Raw genomic sequence first — 19,291 nt, 5'->3', positions numbered from 1 at the left:
GACAATGCGCTGCGTGTTGACACGTCGTTGACGGATTCACTTCTGCTGCTCTTGACTGCTGAAGTGGTGATTTTTATCTGTATTCTATACATAGTTTTATTGCTCACACCGGACAAGGCTAACGCGTTATTTATTAGTCTTATTTGGTGGAAATTATTACTGTTAATATTATTATTGTTGTTGTTATTACTGTTGCAGTATATTGTCGTTTTCAATGGGCGTAGCACGCAATGGGTCATCACCTGCAAATTAATGATGTCCTTGTTGTTTGTGATTTCTTTTATTTGATTCACTTTCGATTTAGAAAACACCTGCGCATAATTGAGTTCGAATATTTTTTAAATGTGGATGCATATATAGCTTAAACATGTGTGGTTGCAAAAAGCGGTGAAAGTTAAGAATGAAGTTTTATAAAATATTTTTGAATATTTCCTTATTGAATTTTTTTTCTGTATTGTTTGCGTTTAAGTAAGTAGCGCATTGCTTCTTTACATATGTACATGCATTCATATATAGTATATCACGCACATTAGAGTGAGCTGGTCCCCATCAGTGTTGCCAGAAGTTTTTGGACCAACCGGCTAAATTGGCAAAAAAAAAAACCGGCTAAAAACGGCTAAACTGTTTCAAGTAAATTTCACATGTTTTATTTAAATAAATCATAAGTAGAAAGACTAGGAGAGAAGTTGCAAATTCAAGCTGGAAAAAATTTTGCCAGCAAGAATTTGCAATTAGGAAAAACATATGATTGTGGCACATGGTTGCATTTTTTGTCGACGATAATTTGAATAAAAAGGTTTGTCAAAGTTAAAAAATTAAATTATCGCAAAATATTCCGACGAATTGATTGCCTTTTCCTTTTTTGAAGTCGGTTAAAAAGTAAAGCAAATAACACCTTACGTCCTACTTATCTTTTCTCACCTCACCTTAACTAACCTCACTTCAACTCACCTTAATTCACCTTAGATCACCTCACCTCAACTCACATCAGTTCACTTCATCTCTGCTCACCGAAGCAAATCACAAATAAATCTTATTTCAAAAAATCCCAAAATAGTTCCGAAAATCTCGAAACAGTCTCGAAAATCGAGTGCTATTCCCAGAAGTCCGAAAATCCCTTAGTAGTCTCGAAAATTCTGAAACAGTTCCGATAATCGAAAAGTAGTACCGTAAATTCTGACGTAGCTCCGAAAATCCCGATACAGTCTAGAAAATCCCAAAATCCATAAATAATCCCTAGAGTCCCGATAATCCCGAAGTAGTCCCGAAAATCACGAAATAGTCTATAGAATCAAGAAAATACCGAATACTTAAATGGCATGTAATCAATGTAGTCGTATAGTTTCGAAAGTTTTGATTGATCCTCGAGAATAATAATGACCCCAAAAGAGAGAGGGGAGATTCATGGAAGTTCATTATTGTACCAAATACTAAAATTTGAGTCAGTTTGCGGTCGCATTCCAGGATTTTTTAGAACTTGGTCTACTATACATCCATCTTTTGTTTTTATGCTTTTAAAAAGACGTCATCGCTTGCTTAAGTGTTTAATTTTATGAAAAGTAATGTGTAGTACTCAAAAATATCGTTTCAACATTTTGAAAAAAGAACTCGCCAGGAACAAACCCTAAAATCCTCTCAAAATAAGATTTGAAATTAGGAAAGGTAACTGCAAACTTTTTTTTCGCGCCACAGTCTAATGTACGTACTTTCCGAAAACACCGCCGTGCAAAGTAAGTAAACGAGATTAGTAGTATATGGATACTAAACGAATGAGGTTTAAAAAAAGCTTTATTTAGAAAATATTTTGAAGAGGGTTGCCACCTATCTAAAAGTCAATTTAATTTTTCTATAAATAAAATAAAGTGTTACAAAATGGAGACCAAACGAAAGAGGTAATCTTTCGAAAACATTTTTAAAGAGGCTGTCACCTGTTTAAAAGTCAAATTTAATTTAATCACTCGCTCTCAGAGAGCTAATGAACAACAGACGGCAGGGTCTAAGAAGTTTCACTGGTTACGTAACTGACAGCTAAGGTAACATTTTGGTATTTTGGGGTTTGCCTAAGGCACGACTACAGACATAAGATTTCTTTTGCCAAATTAGAACTTTTCTTTATTTTAGTTAAAAAACACACGCCTCCATTGTATATTTATAATTACATTTTTCTTTATTTGCAATATTCATTGATTTCGATTCGTTTAACATGTCGTTAGCACAAAATATTTGATTCACTCGTTACGAAATTTCCCTTTATAATTTGTTTCGATTGCTTCAATTTCTTATTTGTAATACATTTACATAAATACTTTCTCTATACATAAGTATGTATGTAAGAATTTGTAATTTTCTAATACGTTTTCATAAACATAATAGTATGTGTGCATATATTCATATCTGTTCAATTTCTAAATAAATTTCAATACTCAATCATACGCATTTTAATACTTTTGATGTCAGCTGATTGTAGTTTTTTCGCAAATTTACAATTCATCTTTAAAAAAGTAATTAAAATATTTTTAAAAACGGTAATAGTAATATGCAAGAAAAAAAAACATTACAACTAATTTTAAATAAAAATATAATAATTTTAAAAATATTTAGTGTAGGTTTTCTTTAAAAAAATCATTAGAGATTTTTCGTTTTTTTTGTTTAAATTTACATGCTATGTATTGGGTTAATATTTAGTATTTTTCAAGGCATTGTTACGCACTCCACATTTTAGCAGCATTGCGTCTGCCATTCTGTATTCTTTAGAGTTTTTGTTTATTAGTTACTAGTTGCTTTGTTTATTTTGATTTTATAATCTACTTGAATTAAGCTAGTTTTCATAACGATCATTGCTTAGTTAGTTGGTGGATTCACTCAGGTTCTTACATATGGCAATGCGTTTAAGTAACTGCTTAAATGTACAGATTTTAATAAAAAATGCAACTGATTGCGTGATTTTTTTAATAAGTTTTTTTTTCAATTCCAAAAATCTACAAACAAGTTGTAAATTTGAATTTTTTTACGTTTCACTTCCTTTTAGATATACAGCCATGTTCACACGAGCAGGCAAATTCCGCCAAAAATGACTACCGTCATAACCGCTTTGCCTAAAAGTATGCCGTGAAAGCTAGCTTGTAAGTGCGTACAAATTACACAAACAAGAGTAATGTTTTCATTACTAAATTCAAATGAAATTTTTGTGGTATGTATATTTTTTGACATCCCAACTATGAAAATAGTAATTTTGGCGGATTTCGCCATTACGTAGGAGTAGTACCGTTAATCTTGAAAAAAAAAAATAATTATTTGACATTATTAACCATTTGCCTGTCATCTCACCTTTTCGCATCCTCTTGAATGATTTTAGCGTATAATTGTATTTACGATTTTTAAAAATATATAGATGCATATAAAGACTTTTAATTCATATATCTTTATAACATATTCTTTTTCGATTTACTTACTTAACACTCGTACATATTTAGGTTTAAGTAAAAATTAAATTATTTTTCCTATTTATGTTTGCTTTTGGGTAGTGAATCTCCATAGTTATTTATATGCAATATGAATACCTATATTGTCTCTTATGAAAAAATGCTGTAAAACATCTATGCATATATCATATGAAATATGATACATTACATATGTATACAAATTCATATACATATGTATATGATGGGAAAAAAATTTGAAATGCTTGCTGAGTTGAGGGTTTAAATAATTTCTTCTAAATGGAATTATCTCCCACACAAAAAGTAACTAAAATGTCTTACTAATCGTAATGGATAAGGCAAAGAGTTAATAAATTATTGAACTGTTTTATTTTAATCGAAAAATTTCGGGTACTTTTTGAACAGTTTGTGGTCAGGTATCTTTGAAGAGTCGAAATATGTATGCAGGAAAATCTTTAATGAATATGAAATCGGAATGAAAATTAAAATTACTACATATATTTGTTTACAAAGTTATACATTCGGCGGGCATATCTGCCCACATTTAGCTTCAAAAACTAGAAAACTCAGGGTACAAGAAGCGCAGGAAAAGGCGTAACATAACGCAAAACCAAACATTTAGTTCATTAAACATATATTTTGTTATTTTTAGAATAAAGTGCGAAATTAAATTTTTTTGAAAAAAAATAAATTTCAAAATGCATCTCAAAATGAGTAGATCTTAGCTAAGATGTTGGCCATAAAACCTTATTTGCTTTACATACACAGCAAACTCGAAATTCACATTCCTCCAACCATTCCTAATAGTTATGATTTTTAAGTTTAAAATAAATCATATTCAAATTCAAACATTAAAGTGGTTTTTAATCACTCTTAATGAGAAACACAATGTTTTTCTATAAAAATACGCGCCCTTTTTATTGAGAATTGCATGCGTCTCAGGCAGAGACAATCAACTCTATTCCCATGAAAACGACAAAACATAAGGCATGACTATGGTCTTAGCTACTGCGCCTAAAACTATGCCGCAAAAACTTGACTTGAATTGCTCTCATGATGCCAACTGTCATATTTTTTGTTGTGACCTACTGAGTACGTAATATTTAGTTTTAGGTGTAGTAGTTAAGAAATTTGCTATATATATATGTCATGAGTTCTGTGGACATCGCCAAAGGGAGCAAAATATCGTTTCACCAACAAAAACCTGTATGAAAATATTTTCAGTATTTTTTAAACTTCCGCCTTGCTTTTTATCAATACACTATTGTGGTGTATATGCCTTAAACTATGCAACGAAAAGTTGTAGAAGGTTATATTTGCGTTTTGGAACTCTCTTAGCAAATACTACAACTATTTACTTGCAACAGCAGTAAACATAAGCTGTTTCTAATGAAAAATTACAGATTTCCTGCTGGGTTACACAAGGCGTTTAAAAATTTTAAGCCATACTGAGAGCTAAGATGTTTACTCATCAAAAAAGTCCTGGACTCCAACATTTGTTTACGGGTTTTTCTTCTTGAAAGTGTTTTAATTTTGGTCAAGGTGTTAATTAAAAAAGATTTTGACATTTTTTGCCAAAAAATGGATTTGCTCACCGAAGCTCTTGGCTCAACAACAATTTTGAAATATGAATGTTTTTACTCTCAACAAAATATGCGGTTTTGCATTATGTTGATACGCAATTTTCTATTTTAAACGACTATTTATATTTACACAAAATAGGCTCGAAAGGGTTAAATTTAAGTCATTCTGAAACTTAAATACTGCATAGGGATCATATTCATTTCTGGGTGATGCCTAAAAATATGCTGTGATGAATGTTTTTAAATGCCTTATTTCAGACAAAATCGATGCTCGCTTTCGCAAAAAAAACATATCTGGGTGGATTACTTGGATCAAATTATTAAATTAAAAATTTATTTGCGCTCACACTTGACTTTGTCACATGAAAACTTATCTCAAGAATATGAAATATAGGTCAACAAATAGAAAAGGAATAAGCTCTACGGTGTTTTGTTTCCGGTACATGTTTTTAGTAGCTTAACTAACCACACCAAACTCTTATTAAGGGGAGTTAGATTCGAAACTATGCAAATGAGCTTTTGTCTGGTGCAGTAAAGTATTCTACTAAAGCGGCGATGGGCACCGCCTCGCCCGCGGGCAAATCCCTTTTAAGCTTTCTATACATTTTGTATAGGCGGGTACGGGGAAAAAGCTCTCTCTGCTCATCGCTGGACTAAAGGTATGTATAAGAACCGAAAGAGATTTGCTGCTACTTTAAATTCTATATTCATCGCTGAAAGTAATTGTATTCTTCGTTTTGTATGGAATCAGAGTGTGGAGCTTTTTTTGATAAAAGTTTTTTGTTTAATGTAGTGTTGATCAGAAGAAGGTTTTACTCTGTGCATGTCCATTATAAAACAGCGACAACCAGAGCTTAAAATTTATATAAAGCTTTTCTCTCTGAATAAGATTTGGGGGTGACTGATATAAATAGTTCATGAAGCTTTAGAAAAGCTTGGCATATCTTACGAAACAAACGAATTCGGATTAAAATGTAGCCAGCAAACGAAGTTATTCTATTTGGGTGACGATCAGAGAAAGCTTTTGCCCTGTAAGCGTCTGTTTAAAAAAGTCACAACCAAAGCCAGTGCTGCGGTAGAAGCTTCTTAGAGCTTTCAGTATATAAGTGATGGGCAGACAGAGATTTTAACTTTGAATACCTGTAACGTGTTTAGAAAGCTTAAAAAAGCTCTACACGATCACCACTAGCAAGCTTAAAAAGCTCTGTTTACGTGATATGCCACTCATTTATGTAGATTTGTAAAAGTTGTGTTACTTATATTATGATTATCAAAATCAATGTAGGCTACGCTTTCATGACTTTGAGATATTGCTTTTGCGGTTTTAGAACTAATCAAACTACATAATGAAATTCTATGATTTTCATACCTACACATGCCTCAAAGTTGAAACTCACCTCACGCGCTTTCGTAATGCATATTCAAAAATTATAGCAAACATTTATCACATATCATAATAATATCGTAAATTATTACGTACATAAGTAAATACATACTGTGCTTAGGTACTATAAGCCTAACCTACAAAAAAATTTAACCTATACTAACTTTTTTTAATTTAAAACACTTTTTTTTAAAGCCATCTGCATTTTCGTACACACTTTCAAGTGATTTATTTCATAGAAAGCAGCAGAAAATTGCTTAGCCTACAACGAAAAAAATCTACAGCTAGTATTGCGCGCATGCGTGGCCAGTTTACTTCATTTTTTTTTGTTTTAACTTAAAATAGCAAACATAAATTTAATACTAAAATTTCTTCACAAATTAAATAAAAAATAAATAGTTTCTTCTTTGTTTTACAAAATACCAAAATAAATTTAAATAGCCCAAAGCAAAGTTGTTTTTCCGTATTTTCTAGTACAGCTAATATTCGCCGTTTGTTCTAACAATTTTTCTTTTTTAATTTCATACTTTTTTTCGACTTTTACAATAATTTTGACGCTGCTAACGAGTGAATTGCATATTTTGTGCATTTGCAGTTGTATGTATGTTTGTATGTTTCTCTTTCTGATTGACACTTGTGCGTATATTTACAAATAGCGCATGCGCACGCGCAGTGCAGCAAAGCGTCTAAGTTTACACCTTACACATCGAACTTTGCTCCGCCGCTGCTGCTCTGCTTGGCTCCACCCTCCCCCCAAAAAAACACATAAGCTTATACCACTTATCTAGTATTGCTCTCACACACACAAACACATTTTGCAATTTACGCTGTCGAATCTTCAATTTCGTTGTCGATACGCGATGAACGTATGCCTGACTTGCCGGTCCATGGATAGATGTCGGGACAGGGTTGACACGTTTTCATATAACGTACGCCGGATTTGTGCCAGAGATTGCAGACCTTGGGGTTGTTGCAACGCTTCGGACGGTCCTGTAGGTGCGAAAAGGAAAATTGATTAATGGAAGCAATTTTTGGAGATACTCTCAAAGAGAATTTTGGTTTGTTGGTACACCTACCGAGTAATCACACGAGAATGGCTGGAAGGAATTGATGCGCGAGAGTGGTGTTGGATCACGTACCCATTGCAACATTTGCCAATTGGTCACAATCCAAACGTCTGGCATTTGATTGATGGCGTCTAAGAATTTGATGAAACCTTCTTTATGGTGAGGCTGCGTGAACCAAGCCGCATGGTAGTAGAGACCAAATGGAGCTCTGGAGGTTAAAAAAGAAAAATTAAGGTTACTTAATTCGCCTTCCTTTTGCCTTCCACACTCACCTGTTTGTCGTGTAGTGTCTTTCGAAATTCTTCATAATCATTTTGTAAACACCATCCGATTCGCTGGGATTCGAACAGGCATCACCCATTGAACAACGTCCACCGTTCAAGTCTTGCCACATCACCATAGGCACTTGCCATACACCCGGATAGCTGCGCGTCGGGCAGGGTGGTATCATGCAGTCGTGGAAGATTTTATAGTCGAAGGTGTAGGGCCATGATGGTGGGCGATTTTCGTACACTGGCAGTGATGAATCGTAGGTAAAGTTTGAGTCGTAAAGCATTTTGTACATTTTATTGCCGCCGACTGAGAGGAATGGCGCGCGCATACCACGCACATCGGAGAGCTTGACACCACCATAGGCGGCGAGAATTTCACGCTGGCCGGCAATCTCACGCGTCCACTTCTTTTGCGAGAATTGTTCGCCGAAGCTGTGACTGTAGGTTTTTGGTTTTTAGAAAAGGATGGGTAGAGAACAAAATAGGTTAGTTGTATGTTTTTAAGAGTTTCGTGTGCAAAAATTTCAGGTGTGGAAAACTAGTTATTTTCAAGTTACTTTGAATTGGAATCATTATTTGATTTAGTTTATGTCTATACCGCCACCGAATCTCTTTAATACAAGTATTGTTGGATTATAAGCAAGTTATAAAAATTAAACAGTTAAGAAGGAAATGGATTATTACATACAGTCAATCAATAAAGTTTTGCTACAGCGATTTTTTTTTACATACGGGCAGCTGTTTTTTAATTATTTTATTTTTCGCATTTTTTTATAAAAATATGGTTAATTCTACGACCAAGACCTCAAAAATCCGAGCTCCAAACCTTGTGCAAAATTAAAGAAAATTCTGCAAAGTTTCATCAAAATATTACGCTTTTTAATTACACCCTTCAGAAAATAGCTGAGTATGCAGTTTTTAGCCCATTCAATTTTAGCGTAATAATGTGCATTATTATCTCCATATAAAAAAGAAAAATTGAGAATTTTTTTTATATGGAGAAAATGAGCGACACCTTCAACAAAAAAAAAAATTTTCAAACATCATTGGTAAGTCCTCGCTACCTGAAACTTGCACTTTTTTCAAAAGAGTGTAACTAAAAAGTTCAATATTTTAATGAAAAATTGCAGAATTTTCTTTAATTTGCACAAGGTTTGGAGCTCTGATTTTTTGAGTTTATGTTGTAAAACTAAACATATTAAAAAAAAAATTTGCGAAAAATAAAATAGTTAAAAAACAGTTGTCCGTATTCAAAAAAAAATCGCTGTACGAAAACTTTATTGATTGATTGTAAACAAAATTCACCACGTAATGGAAACAAGTTAGCAAGTTGCAAATAAAATAATTAGGATTTAGTACTTGTAAGATATGTATGAACTGAATATTAGAAAAATAGCATTTAGGGATCACCTTTGATGAAAATGCTCGATGTGTAGACTCGAGTTATAATTATAATCTTATTATTATTATTGAATTTTCAGGAGGAATTTTACTTTTTAAAAATACAGAATGTATATTAGGGTGCTTTTTTTCGGCGACTAAAAACAAGCAAGTTCCCTGAAAATTTGAGCATTTATTATTAATATTAAGTACTCGACGAAGATTTCCCGTTCAAAATACATTTTGATTGTTTTTCTTCAAAATCTATAGCTCAGAGGCATTTTATGGTATAATCTTGGTCAATGATAGCATTTGATGCGGTGTAACCCTAACACCCACCAGCGAGTTAGTACGGGTCACTAAACCCAATATTTTCATGAAATTCTAGTTTTTTCGCCACTATCCCGTAAATAAATGGAGCTAAAGAAAAAATACTAATGACAGACTTGTAGATAATTCAATTTCCTATAAAAAAAAGTTTTAGAACACCAAATCGCTAACATCGATATTCTTTGAGATATTGGTTTTAGAGTTTTGCTAAAAAAAAAAAATACTTTTTTTCATTTTCTTTTCATTAACAACCTTTTTTATTCTTATTTTAATTTGGCCAATCAATTAACAATAAATCCGAACTGGCGTATTAAAGGTGATAAAATATGACTTCAACTTTGATAAATATATCTAAAAAAACTAGTGCAGACACCGATTGGAGTGTGTGGAACGTGAGTTTTCAGGTAGTTTTTAGCGAAAACTGGTTTTCGTTTAACAGATTTTACATGGTCGAAAACACCAGTTCTAGGCCGAAAACCAGTTTTAGCAACGAAAACATCCGTGACGGAAACAAGTGAATTTTTTTTTTAAATCAACTAATTTAAAGACCACTTTAAAACAAATGCAATCAGTAAATGTTTCGAATTTTTATACTCTTTTTGTGTGTCTTGGAAGTATGAAAAAGCGTCTGTGAAGTCCAGAACGCAAGCGTATTCAAAAGAAATAAACTGACTTTGAAGTTGTGTGAACCAAATTCATTTTAAAGTAGTTGAAATTAAATGCAGGAAAAGGCAAATGACTGCTTCCTGGACATCGCCATGTTAAATAAATGAGTTCGTTGTAGGTAAAATAGTGAGAATTTCAATTAATTATCATTAAAAATAAAGTAGTTTATAAATTACTTTAAAACTAATTCAATTTCCTGCAGGGATGTTTTCAATGCCGGTCAGAACATATGGTATAAGAGCGCTGCTCATCATCGTTTTGTATCAGCAAAACGCATCGCCTTGCTGACGCGCAGAGCTTTTTGGCGCTTTCTGTACATTTTTAATTGACGCGTGATTAAAAGCTATCTCTGATACTATATACATAGGCCCATAGTCATAGTCGTAAGTTAAAACTCCTTCTTGTTAAAATAAAGTTTTAAATTTAGAATAGATTTTTAACTTGTGTCATCATAGATAACTTAGAAACCAAGGAATGAAACCGAAACCCAAACCGAAACCGTAACCGTTTAAAACCGTTTCGTTTTTCAAAACCGAAACCGAAACCGTAACCGTTATCTTGACCTGAAAAGGAACGATACCGAAACCATTTCAATCACAGGTTTCAATCGGTTTCCAGAAATTTACAAAAATAATAAATAAATACAAATTTCTTTGAAATAAATGATTTATTTAACCAAAATCAGCAACATTTTGCTAAAATTCTTGTTAAGTAGTAAATAAGTATGGCAAGGTAACTTTCGCAAAAATCTGCTGATGACTTTGTTGTTGTGAATCGATAATCGATTAATTATATTTAAGTAGTTTCTTTCCCGTACGCAATGCGAGATCCCGCGTGTGCCCAAAATAGCCCAGAAATCATGCCTGTACTCAACAAAATGGGTAATAGAGAGCGAAAATTCGAGCGTATTCGATCGTAAGTGTATTCTTCTTCCTGCCCGAAACAGCCCGAAATTTTCTCCGAGTAAAAATGGATAAAGTGTCAAAGTGCATATCAGCCGTATTGTGTTTACATGTTGCCTGCATTTACTTGGTGCTTTTAAGGAAAAGTGAATGGCCTGTTGATGTATTTTCAATCTATGTACTTAAAATCAAATTTGTGAAACCAAAATTCAATTTCCAAGTGTTTGCATTTAATACCGTGTTCTGACCGACAACAAAAAAACATTTTTCCTTCATTTTCTTTTCATTTACAACCTTTAACTTTCATTCTTATTTTGCTTTGGCCAGGCAATTAACAATAAATCCGAAATGGCGTATTAAAGATGATAAAATATGACTTCCACTTCGATAAATAATCGAAAAAAAAGTTTTAGCAACTAAAACATGTTTCCGATGTCGGTCAGAACATGGTATAAGTGACAAAAACAAGAACAACGCGAATCAGCTGTTTCTCGACTTGAGGGCACGAAATGTGGGTTTTTGCGTTTCCGTACTTCTGAACTTTGTTCCATTTTTGAAAGAAAATGTTTCTCTTATTCTCTAATTACCAACTCCGGTCCCGATTGTTAGGGAAAGAACCTAGTGTTGATATTATCAGTGAACTGTAATTTTCGATTTTCTTTCCTCAACGTTTAAGACATTGTGATTTAAATAATATTAACAAAATTTCTGTGAAAAACCGAAACCGAAACGAAACCGAAACCAAAACCGAAATAAATTTTGAAGAACGAAACCAAAATCGAAACCGAAACACTTGGCAAAACCGAAACCCAAACCGGAACGTTATTTTGAATCGGTTTCATTCCTTGTTAGAAACAGATTTTTGTTAAGATGAGAGAAAACAGAGCTATTCATATGAAAAGAGAAAAAATTTACTGGGCAATATATAGAAATATGAGTACTTTAATTAGTTTACCCTGTGTCCGCTGAAGGATTGCGGGTTTAGCAAGCCGGGAAGCCGTGGGTTCGAATCCCACTGCCAGGAAATATTTTTTTTTTTACATATTTAATTTGTTCTTTTAAATACTATTTCAATTTTTTTATGCAGGAAATATTTTTTTTACATATTTAATTTGTTCTTTTAAATACTATTTCAATTTTTTTATGCAGTTATAGTTTTTGTGACCTTTTTAATTATAATTAAACTCCAAAAAATTTGATGAATTTGAAATAATTTTGTGAAATACCATAACAACAATAAAAGATAATAACATAAAATTTAATAAAATAAATAAAATGAAATATTAAAAAATTATAATAAAATTAAAAAATATTATTTGGAATCGCTTGGAGTGGAGACCGAACCTGGGTTTACTACTTTAACATCAAAATAAAACCTAGAACCTTATTTTACCATTTTAAAATCACGCTCTCCTCATTTTAAAGTTAAAACTCTATTTTTGCCGTAAAATGCATTTTAAGTTGGCTATGAAAGAGTTAAAATGGTGATTACTATAAAACAAAATTTTAATCGTTAAAACCTTTTTCTAACTTCTCTATGATTACGGGCCATATTAGTTTCTAAGCGTTAAATAAGGGTTTTTTATTTTCGTAGTGATTTTTTCTTCAATTAACTACAAATGGGTTAGATCCCTAGATGCTACGATTACCGAGTTTCCTAAAAGCAAAGAAATATGGTGCTGGGTTAAGTGAGGAATTACGCTATACACATACATATGTATATGTAGGTATTTAGGGTGCAAAAAGTTATTATCTTATGTATGTATATTCGATTTATTTAATGAATTAGGTGTTATTTTGAAATCCACTAAAAATAATTGTGCTCCTTTTAAACGTTGCAAAGTGTGTAGTTTTTAAGTTCATTTTTCCTTTACTGGATATTAAAAGTTTATTTGCTTTGTAGAGAAGTGTGCTCGGTATTTTCAGTGCCAGCTCAGTGCTTCCTTGCCGCAACGAGCCGTAATGTATTTTTCTTTTGATTTTAGATAAGTATACGTGTGTGCGTGTCAGTGTTGGCTACTTAAGTGCTTCATCATAAATTGTATATTTTTTTTTTCAAATTTTTACTTACGATACAGTATGTGAGGCCATCTCATGCCCATCGGCGTACAAATTTTGCACTTGACTGTAGTCAGTCCACTCGTGTGATACGTAGAAAGTTGCCGTTATAGGACAACCATTCGGATTGACACGCCCCTTTTCGAATAGATCGATATAAAGTTGTTTGTTCAGATCATTGACAGAGTCGTCGAATGTGATTAGCACAATTTGAGGTACAGTCTCAACTGGTAAATCGCCTGTAGGAGCGCACGCGCATCAAGTTTTCGATAGGAGGGATTTATGAGATGATGATTGGATGGTATTTGACAGCGGGGACAGGGGGTCCATAACACATTTATATGCATACAGATGTGGTTTATAGTAGTATGTATGACACCATAAGAGATGCATGATTTGTAAAATAAAAATACAAATTATGGGCATGTAAATAAATAAAATCAAAATGGAAAATAAGTAAACAAAAAAATTAAAAATAACAACAAATAAACATGAACATATGGATCGCGAGTAAACGCCATAGAAAATTAAAACTAAAAAAAAAATTTTAGAAAAAATATGCGTTAAAATTCGCGGCGGAAAATGATAGCGTAGAAATGAAACATTTCAACCAAGAATATTTATTAAAAAAAGTGATGAATATCAGCTTGACGTTTGGGGGAAGCGAATTTATTATAAGAAAAAAAAATTTAACAGGAATGAAGGTCACCACATGCTGGGCCACATATGAACGCATACATGCACATATACATATGTACATACGCGTAGGTATGTAAATACTTAAGTATACAATATAACCTCCGCAAATTTTTCTCGGTACAACACACGAAATCCACACATAAAGCGCGCGCAAAGCTTCAATAAAAAGCTCTACAACGCCCAACTTACGAGACTGAATGCGAAGCCATCTCATGTCCATCCGCATAGAGATCCTGCACCATACCATAATTGGTCCACTCGTGCGAGACATAGAAAGTGCCGCGTAACAAGCAACCATTAGGATTGAAGCGCGACTGGTTGTTGAAAAGCTCCTCGTAAAAATCGATATTTAATATGCTGATAGCGTCATCGAAGGTTATCAATACCATTTGTGGTACCTCACTGACATTCAAACCGCCTAATTGAGTGTGCGAATCGGGCAATGAATATTTGAGTGAGTGTGTGTGAGTGAGTGTTCATATTGGCTGAGTTTTTCTCAACTGGACATCGTTTGTTTCTAAGGTTCGTAGTTTCGGTTGTGCTAAAGATACTGCCTTTTAATTTTGCTAAACATTTTCAAAGATACCTAAGGTGACCTGTTGAATTGTGTTCGATCGACCAGACTCAGAGCTAGGTAGGAAAATAGCTGGCAAACTTTTTTTTGTTCCAAATCGGGAAATGATGACCATGCGCTGGCAAGAAGCATCAAGCCAATTAGTCTAACAATCTTCATGCTGAAGAGTCTGTAGCGCATGGACGAAGGGTACATTAGATTGAAGTTTTTGGTGAAAAGTCCCCTTAATTTTTACCAACCTGTATGTGAAAGTGGAAAGTCCTGGGAATCACAGTCCAGCTCCACATGACTTTGTAACAAAGATCGACGTAAGGCAGGAAGCAGGTGAGTACACAATAGGAATAATTTTTGCTGATGTTGAGGAAAGTTTGACAACGCTTACTTTGGGAGTGGACGAAACAATCATAAGGCGAATTCACTTCTTGTTATCTAGAAGATTCCTGACTGTAGCGGATGAAGTTAGCCTTTATACCATGGCTGAGGTTGGAAGAGAATGCCCTGAGAGCGGGGTGCTCTCACTTCTATTGTAGGGCTTGGTACTACTTCGTTCGCATCCACGCGGATAATGTTTGTTTACTGCCATCAGCAAAATCTCTCAGGCAGGTTTGTGTAAGAACACAGAGAATCCTGAATAAGATTGATGAATGATGCACTTTGTAGGGTCTTACAGGCCTCATAGGCTGATAACAAAATTCCTCATCAGGCAGAGAACCCTGATAGGAGTTATTACGGGGCACAATCCATGTGGACGACATATGGCCACCATAGGCATCATCGAAGATCCACTTTTTGCATCTTGTTTGGAAGATGGTACATGAGAATGACGAAATCTGTGAGCTTTTTGGTCTGACTTGAACATACCGCACTTAATATGAAGTTGGTTGGATTTTGTTAAGGAGTTTTGACAACCGATTACTAATCCGAAAGTAAGGATGTCTTTGTTCTGCCATATTGCCTTTTTAATAAGACGTGGGCAAACTCAAGTATGGCAACTAGTTTCACTTGGTATATTGTTGCGTCTTTACTTAAAGGAAAATATGTTCGAAATCGAGGCTCCAGAACTCCCGCATCTACACCATTAGGTGTCTTGGAACCAACGGTATACCATTTTTGTGATTCGTCGTGCAGCCATCTTGAATTGCTGCTCGAATCTTAACGAGTAGGAAATGCTAAGCTGAGGACGCGACCGATTTGGTCCGAACCAGGTTTTCAGCCAAGATGATCTCCCTCCCATTTAAGATTTCAAGGTGACCTGCAAGGTTGCCTTGTTTGAATTTGCTTGCTGGATGATGATGCTCTAGTGAAAAGATCTTACGACTCGATATGGAAAGACTAAGCGCAAAAGCAGCCATGCACATTTGGTAGAAGAAACTGGCGAAGCTTTGCAAAGAAAAAGGCGATTAGCAAATTTTGTTTGTTTCGGCTCCGCATGACAAATGGCTGTAGTGCCAAATTAGAGGAAGACGTTTCTTTTACAGTGAAATCTCTTCTCGGTAGATGTAATTTGGGTTCCTGGTTATCGAAACGTCACAACGTCGATGGAAATCTGGTCACCAGTCAGAGGGAGTTCGAGCCGTAACTAAATCGGTACAAAGGGGCAGTTATCTTTCTTGGCCCGGATGCGACTTCAAGACAACATCCCTGTCATCGTACTAACTGGGCACTGGCCTATTGAATTCAATTACAAAAGACTACGTGCCCATTGCAGAAAATGTAGAGATGAAGCTGAACACGAAACCAATGAGCATATTTAATGGAATTGCCTAGCTTTGATGAAGAAGAGGAGAAGACGTTTAGTAAAGCAATCTACTGCAAGATCTTCCGAACACCGCCTTGATAATTTTGTCAATCCTTGTGGTCGACCTTAAAACCATACACATAACCAATGTTAATATGGTCCATAGTTGCTATTTGGGCGTTAAATTTTCCCCCGATATTAGAACCCAAACTGTATTCCGTAGCATTTAACAAAAAGTTTTGAAAGAATATCAGTTGAAAATCTTTAGCAAAATTCGCAAACTGCGCAAAATAGATATAAACCAAATATATAAACCTTCAGCACAGTGTTGTCCAGTTGAGACGGTCTATTATATATTATTTGTTGTGTATGTGTAGTGGGTAAATATACCTTTAGTGATTTGATGTACTTTATGAAACTACACAGGCCTAGTACATCTCTACTTACCGGGTATTTCCTTGCCACCGCATGAACAATCTGGTAGCAGACAAACATCCTTGCGACACTTGGCTGCTGTCTTGTCGGGCGTTGGTTGTGGGTAAAGCGGTTCCGGCCGTGTTGGTGGATTTCTATAGATATCGACAAACTCCTGTGCTTTCGATACGATCGTGCCCGAAGGCTTCAAAGTGGGGCGTGTGCGTCTGTGTGATGTGAAGTGAATGTTTGTTGTTATTGGAGTAACTCATTGTGATTATCGATAGAATGCTGATACTTACGGTGGATGTGTGCCACGATTGCTGGTCACTGCTGTAGGTACATCACGATCCTGGCCGGTATAGCTGGAGCTACCACGATTACGATTGTTATTCGAATTTGTTCTATGCAAAAATTTAATTGAATAGTGTATTGTTAGCGAAATCTGTAGTTAATGACAGTTGTTTAGGGATTCTGATAGCACAGTACATACATACATATATGTAAGTAAATGTATATAGGTTTCTTTTATATAGATTTGTGTTTTTTGTCTTAAGAGAAATGAGATAAGTTAGCTACTTTGTTGCTAGGTTACAGTTAACAGTGTTCTATAATAAAATTAACACAGCTACACTGACAGAAAATCTTAGCACTAAACTCACAACACTCTAGCTGTTATTTACCTGTAATTAAATATATATCTACATATCCATGCATATATTTACTGTATATGTATAGAGAGATATGTTTTAGTTGTTAGTAAAAGCGCAAACCAATCGAAAAGATGGGAATGGGTGTTAGTAAGTGGCTTTTTATGTTAATCTAAACAAACAAATTATATATGACACATTTACAGCTGCTTTACGTTTATGAGTATTAATGAAAAAATATTATTGGAAATAAATTTCTCTATTCATAGTTTAGTTAGCCTCAAAAAGTGCATGCAAAACCATATACACATTTTTTTTTACAAAATTTACAAGCTGAAAATGGCGTAAGAATGCTTGAAAAGAAATGCTTCGAAAGAAAATTTGATGAGAACCGAAAAGATGAGTTGTTGTTGTTTTTGTTTTCTTCTTAAAGTGTTGCTGCAAAGAAAGTGAACATTTAGTAAATTCATTTCGTTAGTGTTTTTGTAGTCGTGCATGAGTTACTGGCGTTGTGGGATAGGAAGGGATTAGAGTAGAGTGGATGAATGGTTAAGGAAAAGCTTTTTTTCTCAGAGAAAAAATTAAGTGAGAGTATCGAGCAATAATTTTGGAGTTTCAGATTTTCAGCGCTTGCCAAGTCGAAGACAAAGAGAAATATTTTGGGCATAGATTTCTTAATGTGAGTAGAGTAATCAACGTGATAGATCTTTCATCACCTTAGCTGAACTTTTCGCGATTTTTTTTGCTGTGAAAAATTTAGGCAGAAAAAGATAAGAAAAGTGGAAAATTTGGACAATTATTTACAATCTCAATGGGGGCTTAACGCTTGCCCAGAAGTGAAAAATATAAGTTTGATTAGAGTAAAACGCAAATAGTTTTAAGTGTACGCTGAATTATTATTTTCAATAAGGAATTAAGTTTATTACATTTGCCTACTACAACACAAAAATTTATATCTACTCCACTACCTCAATTACACAAACTTTATCTAGTATAGCGACGATCAGGGAGAAAGCTTTTACTCTTTGCGCGAACATCTTTAGAAAGCTTTATAAAGTTTATCCCGCGGGATATGCTTCGATAGTGACTGATCTAGAAACTATTAGAGAGTGCGAATTCCATAAAAGTATTAAATGCAATTTCGTGAAATGATTTAAATAAGTTTTCTTAATATTTTTTTATGGGCTGTGATTCATTAACTAGATCGATTTCTTTACTAACTGTGAACTTTAAAGCAGCGATGGGTAGAGAGAGCTTTCACTATGCAAGCGTCTATTTAAAATGTACAGAAAGCTTAAAACAGCTTTGCTCGCGGGCCATTCGGTGCCCATCACCGCTTTAAACTTAGAGCTTTTACTTTACAAAAAAAATGTAAACAAAGCTTAAAAAAGCTTATTTCGCAAACTATGTTTTGGTCGACGGATATGAAGTCTATAGAAAGCTTAAAAAAGCTCTTCACGTAAGTTACATTTTGGACGTGACTAGCTTAATAGCGGAATCAAAGAACTGCGGAGAGTTGTCGAAGATCTATGGATTAAAGACAGAAGTAAAAAGCTGTGAATTCGAAACTAGCAATGTATGTACTGAATTCTTGGGTAGAAATTAAAGTTCATACAGAGTATTTTTGTACTTATGTATAAAGTATGTTTTTTTTTTAAAGCGATTTCGGAAGTCAGTTGGAAACCAAAATGAAGTGGAGGAGCTAAACATTTTTGAGCTTTCAGGCATTAAGTTGCCCTAATAGCTTCCTTGGTACTCAGCTGAGGGTTCTGAATTATTTCTGAATTTATTTTCAAACCTGCTTTTAAGATTCTTTAACTCGACGAAGATTCTTTAAGTGACGGGTGGGATTTCATCTCTTGCGCTATGAGCATCTTTTAAGAAATTTCTTTTCCCCGGGCTATGTATGCTTTGGTCGTGAGCGCAAATTTATATTAAATATACTGAAAGTTTGAAATACCTTACTTCAAATTGTAAGATTTTTAGGAAGTTTGAAAAAGCTCTGCCTACAATGCTCCCGCGAATACTGGTTTAGCTCAAAGCCTAACATGGACGCAGAGTTTTTTTGAGTAGTTTCTGCAGATTGGTTATATAGAACATATCCTGCGGGAAAAGCCTTTTAATGTTTTTTTTT

At 34.2% G+C, this 19,291-nt stretch overlaps 2 protein-coding genes across 4 annotated transcripts in view; both read right to left on the bottom strand.

Moving 5' to 3' along the window:
- Positions 1-6,940: 6,940 nt before the first annotated feature.
- LOC118740529 (mucin-5AC) overlaps positions 6,941-19,291 on the bottom strand; it is a gene marked incomplete at its 5' end in the record, with an annotated part of 49,235 nt that continues 36,884 nt past the window's right edge. For all 3 annotated transcript variants that reach the window (XM_036472103.1, XM_036472101.1, XM_036472104.1), the window contains 5 exon segments: positions 6,941-7,397; positions 7,484-7,682; positions 7,747-8,184; positions 13,096-13,321; positions 16,541-16,734. In XM_036472103.1, the coding sequence (XP_036327996.1) occupies positions 7,230-7,397; positions 7,484-7,682; positions 7,747-8,184; positions 13,096-13,321; positions 16,541-16,734 (1,225 nt within the window).
- Positions 13,253-14,710, bottom strand: LOC118740530 (chitin deacetylase 7-like). The gene has a single exon (XM_036472105.1). The coding sequence runs from the start codon at positions 14,168-14,170 to the stop codon at positions 13,967-13,969; it is 204 nt and encodes a 67-aa protein (XP_036327998.1). The 5' UTR covers positions 14,171-14,710; the 3' UTR covers positions 13,253-13,966.

The sequence above is a fragment of the Rhagoletis pomonella genome, unplaced genomic scaffold (assembly GCF_013731165.1).
Source record: "Rhagoletis pomonella isolate Grant_MI unplaced genomic scaffold, Rhpom_1.0 Rhpom_scaffold_00006, whole genome shotgun sequence".
Lineage (NCBI taxonomy): Eukaryota > Metazoa > Arthropoda > Insecta > Diptera > Tephritidae > Rhagoletis > Rhagoletis pomonella.
Note: the sequence above shows the minus strand (reverse complement) of the source record. Positions and strands in the feature narration are given on the sequence as shown.

What these genes read in the sequence shown, in the direction of transcription:
- LOC118740530 (XM_036472105.1), bottom strand. Translation starts at nt 14,170, where the DNA reads ATGGTATTGATAACCTTCGATGACGCTATCAGCATATTAAATATCGAT.